This window comes from Bos taurus, chromosome 4 (genome assembly GCF_002263795.3).
Source record: "Bos taurus isolate L1 Dominette 01449 registration number 42190680 breed Hereford chromosome 4, ARS-UCD2.0, whole genome shotgun sequence".
Classification (NCBI taxonomy): domain Eukaryota; kingdom Metazoa; phylum Chordata; class Mammalia; order Artiodactyla; family Bovidae; genus Bos; species Bos taurus.
This window is the reverse complement of record NC_037331.1, coordinates 5,450,534-5,459,371: the sequence shown is the minus strand read 5'-3', so window position 1 is coordinate 5,459,371 and position 8,838 is coordinate 5,450,534. Positions and strand designations below refer to the sequence as shown.

The window sequence follows — 8,838 nt, the reverse complement described above, 5'->3', positions numbered from 1 at the left end:
GAAATGGCAACCCACTCCAGTGTTCTTGCCTGGAGAATCCCAGGGACAGGGGAGCCTGGTGGGCCGCCATCTATGGGGTTGCACAGAGTCGGACACAACTGAAGCGACTTAGCAGTAGCAGCCAACACTAAGCATGATGTGATCCTCACAAGAAACCTTCTTCAATAAAACATGCATGTAAGTCAGATACATTCTCATACAGAAATCACATTTTTTTTAAGTTTCTGTTTGAGCTTACTATTCATCACAGTATACATCGTGAAAAGACCTCTTAGCAACAAAACAAAAAAGTGCATTCCTATCTTGTATGTATAGGCTTAAATATCAGGAAACAACTGGAATGAAAATTGAGCTTATATTAATATAGTCTAAGTCAATCAATTGTAAAAGTCAACATATTGTTATCCTATTTTAAGGTACAGATTCAGAATATACATTTCACAAACAATTCATTAATTTCCTTGCTATAATAAAAAGTGGAAAGACAAGACTACAAAGATGCCATCCTAAGTGTCCCATTTATTTTCCACAACCAAAAGTCCTGTTCCAGTTTTCATAAAGCTCTAAATCTTCAGGAGATACACTAGGTCGCACAGTTCTGAAAGCATTTTCAAAGTCACTGTAAGCTATTGGGCGAACTTGATCAGGTGTTATGGTGGCAATGTCAACAGCCTGCAAACTGCGAATAGGACCCAGAGATGCCTCCCGGCACAGCTGAGTCATGTCTGCCCCAGAGAACCCATCAGAATGCTGCACCACCAGCTCGAGCTCCTCCTCACTGAGGCAGCACTGCTCCTTGGACATCAGATTAACTACTATCTGTTTCCTGGCTGAAGCTTCTGGGAGGGGAATATACAGCCTTTTCACCAGCCTTCTCCGGGCAGCCTCGTCAATTTCTTGTGGCCGGTTGGTCGCTCCCACCACTAGAATACGGTCTTCAGAAGATGTGGCTGCCCCATCTAACTGAACTAGAAATTCGGTTTTTATCCTTCTAGAAGATTCGTGCTCACCATCTCCGCGTTGAGATAACAAGGAATCAATTTCATCAATAAATATCACAGCTGGTTGCTGACATCTTGCTACAGCAAACAATGCACGGACCATTTTCTCCCCTTCACCCACCCACTTGGAAGTCAAGGAGGAAGCAGAGATACTGAAGAATGTTGCCCCAGCCTGACTAGCAATGCACTTGCCAATCAGAGTCTTACCAGTGCCAGGAGGACCGAAGAGCAGAATGCCTTTAGGGGGTCCTCGTAGGCCAGTGAATATGTCTGGCCGCAACATGGGCCACACAACTATCTCCTTTATTGTGGTCTTGGCAAATTCCACGCCTGCGATATCTTCCCAATTTACTGGAGGTCCCTGATCCATAATCTCATTCATAATAAGTTCAATCATTCTGGGCTCCAAGTTTTTCAGACGCTCGTCCATGGGATGTGCTGGGTCTGCAGTACCTGCACCCTGAGGCTTATACTGCATCCCCCCACCCGGATCTCCCCCATCTTGCTTAGGTACAGGAGGAACAAACTTTCCAAATATCCCTCGGGATCTACCAGCCCCCAGAGACTTTTTCACTCCACCATATGAAGACCCTGATGCACGTTGGGGCTGGTGGTGCTTTTTCTGCTGATCTACCCATAACTGTTCCTTTGCAGTTTTAAAAGCAGGCAGGCTGCTCTCCCCTCTTTGGCCATTATCTTCTGTTTTACTAAAAGCCTTATTCAGTATTGGGGTGGAAAGTGCATCAATGGTGCCAGCACCATAAAAAGCTTTTTTGTCCCGTGCATTGTCACAGAAAGAAGGAAAACAAGACTGATTAGATGAGAACACATTGAGACCTATATTGCCTTTTACAAAGCTGTTATTTTCCTTTTTGACATTCCCAAATAATGGTTTGGCATGGAACTTTGCAAGGCCTGACTCACCAAAAGGTGCTGAGGCTACAGGACACGTCTTAGTGGTGTTATTGACCAGAGGTGGCTGGGCACTCTGAGGGCACGTCAAAGAAGGACCACCCTCTGGAAACTCTTGAGTCCTGTCAGCACTATGGGCTGAGTTAGTCAACAGGTTGCTCTCCCCAGAACCACCACAAACGCTAAATGTAGGAAGGTCAAAGACAGTGGCCTCTTTGTGGATGACTAGTGATGCATCAGCAGGCGCCAACAGAGAGTCTTTGGATTTCTTGCCAGCACGCATCATCTCCTGCACACTGCTCAGTTTGAACACATTATTTACTGACAATCCAGACTTCCATTTGTCACTGTCAGTTTGCTGAGATCTTGCAAGAGTTAAAATGCTTTCTGCATAGTTATTCAAGCCAGTTTCAACATTGTCAGAATCAATAACTGCAGAATATTTCTCTGCGTATTTTCTGAACAGTGTAGTAGCACAGACCTGGGAGATATCAGAGTTTGCCCATGCATACTGAATGCGGAGTATTTGCGCTCGGTAGGCATCTGCCTTCTGTCCAGGTGTACACGTACCAGATGTAAGTGCAAAGTAATTCTTCTGCCAGTCACTCAGGTGTACAGACCTGGAGCTGGAGGCCTGCATTTTAGAGGCTCTATGATAAATAACAAAGATGAAAAAAATTCAGTTTAGAAGGAAACAAAGACATAACACTTTAAACATACTTTTAAAATCTTTGCCCATCTTAAGGAAAACACACTGGACTTTTTATTTATAAATTTATAAAGAAAGGCTATTTATAGTGGAAACATCTATTTAAAACATTAAAGAGTTAATACTGCTCTGTTATGGGTTAAACTGTTTTAGTTATATAACAATTTTCCATGTGAATAGGAAAAACATTCACAAGGTTTAGAGGGTGGTGTTAGTGACCAGAGGTGGCTGGGCATTCTGAGGGCACTTCAAAGGACCGCCCTCTGCAAAGTCTTGGGTCCTGTCAGGGCCATGGGCCTAGTTAGTTAATAGGTCACTCTCCCCAGAACCACCACAAACACTAAATGCAAAAGATCAAAGACAGTGGCAGCAACATGGAAAACAATGGAACCAGAGATAAGCAAAGCAAAACAAACCAAGTCAAGCAGATAGGTGTAAGTCTGGTCTCTAAGGACAATCAGAGGAACAATGTCATGGTAGCTTCTTCCTATTGCTGGGCCATCAGTTTTATCTGTAAAATGAGAGAAATCATTGTGAGAATCAAGTCAAATAATGAATACGAAAATACCTGAAAATTACTATTTGCCTCTTTACTGCACAAATGCACACTGAGGCTGAGAGTTCAGAAACTTAAGTTGAGGTCACACAGCCATTGAGCAATGGTGCCAGAATTCACACATGAGCAGTTTCACGAAGTTCATGTCCACTTTACCCTGGACAAAATGCCCCTTCACAGTGCCACCAAAAGTCACAGATAACAAACATGAACAATTATCACATACTAAATGTTTCCAAGGATTTGGAACAGGTAGATGAGCACTTAAAACAGGATGCCCCAGAATCTCTCACCATTTCCCAGTTTCACAAGATGCTTTATAAAGCGAAGCTGTTGTGATGAAATGAGAACGAGTGGGTAGTAAGGTGCTTTATTTTAGATCTTTTTCCCCTCATGTTAGTCTTACAAGCCTCCTTACATTAAGTTAAAATTATTTTTACAGAACTGTAGATGAATGTTGGTGGATGTGTAGAATTCACCTGACAATCCACAAGAAAAATGTGAAGAAAATGTTGAAGCTTCCTAAGGGTACTGCAGTGAAGTAAAAACCAAGAACTTTATGTATTTTAAATTTTACCTTCGAAATTACCTGTAAATATAGCTTAATAATCAGCAGGTTCTTTTGGTGCAAGAGCCATGCTTAATACAGCTTTCTCCCATGAACCCTACAAAGAACCAGTCATATTTTAAGTAGGTGTTCATAAACCTCTGTAATATTTTTGGAAAAAATAAACTTAACACTCAGAGAGATCCTAATTTGCTTACAGCTATAAAGTCAAAACTAGAACTGACATCTCGTGACAATTTATCCCTCTTTCCACTATTCCATTTTACCCTATTTTAATCCCACAATACGAGAAATGAGAAATTGCAAGAGAGGTGACTTGGAAGTCACTTACAACCAACTTTCTTGTTACCATGAACATCCTATTCCTCTCCCACGGCTTCATCCCATCTTATCATCTGCAACCCTGGGATTCTTCCAAAGTCTCAGCGTTCTAATCACTGTCCCCCCAGTTCCCTGCTCTTTCCTTTCCACCCTCTCCGATTTATTCAACATTCACCTCTCAAGTCTTCCCTTTTCCTTTCAACGCAATCATTCACCCAAGGACTACGGACACACAAACCAAAGACAGCTTGGCCAGTGCCCCTCAGCAGCACAGCCTGGTCCGGGGCACCGCTTCCTAGATCTCTACAACGGTTACTCGGCAGTGATGTGTGAGCTGCAGTCCCATCTGCTGGGGTTTTCCCTGCCTGTTGTAGGATGCGGTGTTGATCCAGACGGTAGGTGCTCCCCACCACACGGACCCTCCCCCTGAACCCGGAGGAGTGTCCCCGGGGACAGTGGTCACCCCGCTGACCGGGCTGCGGATGGCGGACCCTGCGGCGCTCACAGGGAGGGACCGCCCATTGCCCGCTGGCCCTGACCTCGGGTGCAGGCCCACCCTTCTGGCCCCAGGCCCGGCCCCGCCTCCCCCCGCGGAGCCTCCGCAGATCGCCGCCCGCCCGGCCCCCGGGACACCGCCTCCTCAGAGGCCGGCTCCGGACCCGCTGCTGCCGGAGCCTTACCAGCCGCGAGACCACACTCCCGGGTCGGCCTGCCCGCACGTGGAGCCACTCGCCCTTCAGCCTTCCCGGCCCCACGCCCCACCCCAGCCTTAGCCTCCCAAAGCTCTCCCCGCCGACCTGCGGCTTCCGAAAAGCGCGCGGACTGTGTGCGCCTGCGCACTGCTGCCGGTTCAGCCCCGCCTTGCGTGCGTGCGTGCATCCCGGCGTGCGTGAGTCTGTGAGACACTGAGAGCGCGGGCGGGGAAACGCTGTAGGCTTCCGGGGGCGGGGTCTGAGCTCGCAGTCCCGCCCCGGCCCCGCCCCCGTGTCTCCGTTACCAAGCTCTGACTAGCTCCCTAGGTAAGTTGGTCTGGTTATTTCCTTTGGGAACGGGACTCCCTCACACACATTTTTAGACTCAATCTGGGAGTTAGAATCCGCATCTCAGATCCCCCCGTCACTCAGGCAGCGCGTCCTTTTCTTCCGTTGGCCCTGGAGGACTTGCTCCTGGAAGACTGGGAAGCATGCCCTTCTTCCCAGGGACTGTCCTGGCGCAGAACAAGGAACGCAATACCCCTCACAGCCACCTCTGGGTATTCAGTTCAGTTCAGTTCAGTCGCTCAGTCGTGTCCGACTCTTTGTGACCCCATGAACCGCAGCACGCCAGGCCTCCCTGTCCATCACCATCACCTGGAGTTCACTCAAACTCACATCCATCAAGTCGGTGATTCCATCCAGCTATCTCATCCTCTGTCGTCCCCTTTTCCTACTGCCCCCAATCCCTCCCAGCATCAGGGTCTTTTCCAATGAGTCAACTCTTCGCATAAAGTGGCCAAAGTACTGGAATTTCAGCTTTAGCATCATTCCTTCCAAAGAAATCCCAGGGCTGATCTCCTTCAGAATGGACTGCTTGGATCTCCTTGCAGTCCAAGGGACTCTCAAGAGTATTCTCCAACACCACAGTTCAAAAGCATCAATTCTTCGGCGCTCAGCTTTCTTCACAGTCCAACTCTCACATCCATACATGACCACTGGAAAAACCATAGCCTTGACTAGATGGACCTCTGTTGGCAAAGTAATGTCTCTGCTTTTCAATATACTATATAGGTTGGTCATAACTCTTCTTCCAAGGAGTAAGCGTCTTTTAATTTCATGGCTGCAGTCACCATCTGCAGTGATTTTGGAGCCCCCCAAAATAAAGTCTGACACTGTTTCCACTGTTTCCCCATCTATTTGCCATGAAGTGATGGGACCAGATGCCATGATCTTCGTTTTCTGAATGTTGAGCTTTAAGCCAACTTTTTTATTCTCCTCTTTCACTTTCATCAAGAGGCTTTTTAGTTCCTCTTCACTTTCTGCCATAAGGGTGGTGTCATCTGCATATCTGAGGTTATTGATATTTCTCCCGGCAATCTTGATTCCAGCTTGTGCTTCTTCCATCCCAGAGTTTCTCATAATGCACTCTGCATATAAGTTAAATAAGCAGGGTGACAATATACAGCCTTGACGTACTCCTTTTCCTACTTGGAACCAGTCTGTTGTTCCATGTCCAGTTCTAACTGTTGCTTCCTGACCTGCATACAAGTTTCTCAAGAGGCAGATCAGGTGGTCTGGTATTCCCATCTCTTTCAGAATTTTCCACAGTTTGTTGTGATCCACACAGTCAAAGGCTTTGGCATAGTCAACAAAACAGAAATAGATGTTTTTCTGGAACTCTCTTGCTTTTTCCATGATCCAGCAGATGTTGGCAATTTGATCTCTGGTTCCTCTGCCTTTTCTAAAACCAGCTTGAATATCTGGAAGTTCACGGTTCACATATTGCTGAAGCCTGGCTTGGAGAATCTTGAGCATTACCTTACTAGCCTGTGAGATGACTGCAATTGTGCGGTAGTTTGAGCATTCTTTAGCATTGCTTTTCTTTGGGATTGGAATGAAATCTGACCTTTTCCAGTCCTGGAAGAAACACTTGGAGTAACAGGCAAATTTGGCCTTGGAATACGGAATGAAACAGGGCAAAGGCTAATAGAGTTTTGCCAAGAGAATGCACTGGTCATAGCAAACACCCTCTTCCAACAACACAAGAGAAGACTCTACACATGGACATCACCAGATGGTCAACACCGAAATCAGATTGATTATATTCTTTGCAGCCAAAGATGGAGAAGCTCTATATAGTCAGCAAAAACAAGACCGGGAGCTGACTGTGGCTCAGATCATGAGCTCCTCTGGGTATTAGGTTGGTGCAAAAGTAATTATGGTTTCAGACCTTGAATTTTAAATCATTATAACTAGGTTCAAACATATTGTGACTAATTAAAATAGGAACCATTGCAATCAACATGTTCTTGCCAACCAGAAATGTTTGTTTATTCCCATTGCATAAAAATCTGTACTTCGGGATTCAACAGACTCTTGGAAAGCATTTTCTGAGTCTTGCTGCTTGTGGAAGCATTTCCCCTGGAAAAAGTTGCTGAGATGCTTGAAGAAATGGTATTTGGTCAGGGATGAGGCAAAACTTCATAGCCCAACTTGTTTAACTTTTGAAGTGTTGGTTGTGGTAGGGCATTGTTGTGGAGAAGAATTGGGGCCTTTCTGTTGACCATTGCTGGCTGCAGCTTTGTAGTTTTGGGTGCATCTCATTGATTCTCTGAGCATACTTCTCAGACATGTTTTTGCTGGGATTCAGGAAGCTGTAGTGGATCAGATGGGCAGCAGACCACCTAACAGTGACCATGACCCCCTTTTTGGTGCAAGTTTGGCTTTTGGAAGTGCTATGGAGCTTTTTCTAGGTCCAACCACTGACCTGGTTGTCATATAAAACCCAGTTTTCTTCACACATTGCAATCTGAGAAATGGTCCATTGTTGTTGAATAGAATAAGAGAAGATGACATTTTAAAATGATGATTTTTTTGGGGGGGGGATTTGTAGTCAGCTCATGAGGTACCCACTTACCAAACATTTTTACCTTTCCAACTTGCTTCAAATGCCAAATGACCGTAGAATAGTCGACATTGAGTTCTTGGGCACCTCCTCATATAGTTGTAAGAGGATCAGGTTCAACGATGCCCTCAGCTTGTCATTGTCAGACTCTGATCAGCTTTCATGATGGCTCTCAATCGCTCATTGTCAACTTCTGATGGCAGGCCGCTACATTCCTCATCTTCAGGGCTCTCGTCTCCTTTGCAAAACTTCCTGAACCACCACTGCATTGTACGTCTGTTAACAGTTCCTGGGCCAAGTGTGTTGTCGATGTTGCAAGTTGTCTCTGCTGCTTTATGACCCATTTTGAACTCAAATAAGAAAATCACTCAAATTTGTTTTTTGTCTTGCATCATTTCCATAGTCTAAAATACATATAAAGTAAACAGCCAGTAATAATTCATTAGCAAAAAACATGAAGCAAAAATGAGCATGAAAATGGTGTATAATATAACCACATTTAAAAATGTATTCCAGTATCAAATGGCAGAGTTCAACGAAGTAAAAACCACACTTTTGCACCAACTTAATAGTTCATGCCATGAGTCACTTGAGAAGTGTGGAGTCGATGGAATGAGCTGAGGGGGTCACACAAAGGACCATCTTCCCACCTTCTCATCCTGCCATCATCCTACCTGGGCTCATCACCTCAGTGTCCCAAGGGCACACCTACAACCCCAGGAACCTGCTGACATACTCTGGTTTAAAGCAAGAAGGGGCCGCGCTGGGGAAGATCGTGCCCTCCTGAGCACCTCTCTCAGAGAGGAAAGAGAAGACACTCCTTGGGAAGCCACAGGGCCTCCTCCTCTCCTGCCTGTGGGCACTGCTTCTCCAGAAAGTGAGCGCCTGGCACCAGGGCTGGAGAAAACGACTGTGCAGTTCCTGGAGCAACTAACAGCACATGACATTGAAATGCAAGGCCTAAAGGAGTGTGAGATGGAACACTTCTTTTAGGACCTTTCTTTAAAAATTTTTTAAAGTGGAAATAAAATAAAAGGGAATGATTGGACAATACCTTTTAAAAATAAACAAGGGAAAAGGGTAGCTCACAATTCATCTCTTGGATTAGATAGTAACAAAAGACTTTTTATTGTAATTCTTCATAATATACTAAATAATTCACTAATTATTA

General features: G+C 45.3%; 1 protein-coding gene across 6 annotated transcripts; it reads right to left on the bottom strand.

The window, feature by feature from the left end:
• Window positions 1–341: 341 nt before the first annotated feature.
• Window positions 342–4,970, bottom strand: FIGNL1 (fidgetin like 1). Of its 6 annotated transcripts, none has more exons than XM_005205094.4 (4): window positions 4,748–4,858; window positions 3,768–3,843; window positions 3,039–3,133; window positions 342–2,563 (listed from the first exon to the last, which is right to left on the bottom strand). In XM_005205094.4, exon 4 carries the CDS (start codon window positions 2,551–2,553, stop codon window positions 520–522), a length of 2,034 nt encoding a protein of 677 aa, XP_005205151.1. In that variant the 5' UTR covers window positions 2,554–2,563; window positions 3,039–3,133; window positions 3,768–3,843; window positions 4,748–4,858; the 3' UTR covers window positions 342–519. The 6 variants fall into 6 exon arrangements, with proteins under 6 accessions (XP_005205151.1, XP_005205152.1, XP_005205154.1 ...); XM_005205095.5 differs by lacking the exon at window positions 4,748–4,858 and adding an exon at window positions 4,243–4,634; NM_001206714.1 differs by lacking the exon at window positions 4,748–4,858 and adding an exon at window positions 4,865–4,903 and having other exon boundaries at window positions 370–2,563.
• Between the last annotated feature and the right edge of the window lie 3,868 nt (window positions 4,971–8,838).

Bases quoted from the DNA above. Each gene is read 5' to 3' on its own strand.
- FIGNL1 (XM_005205097.5), bottom strand. From the start codon at position 2,553: ATGCAGGCCTCCAGCTCCAGGTCTGTACACCTGAGTGACTGGCAGAAG.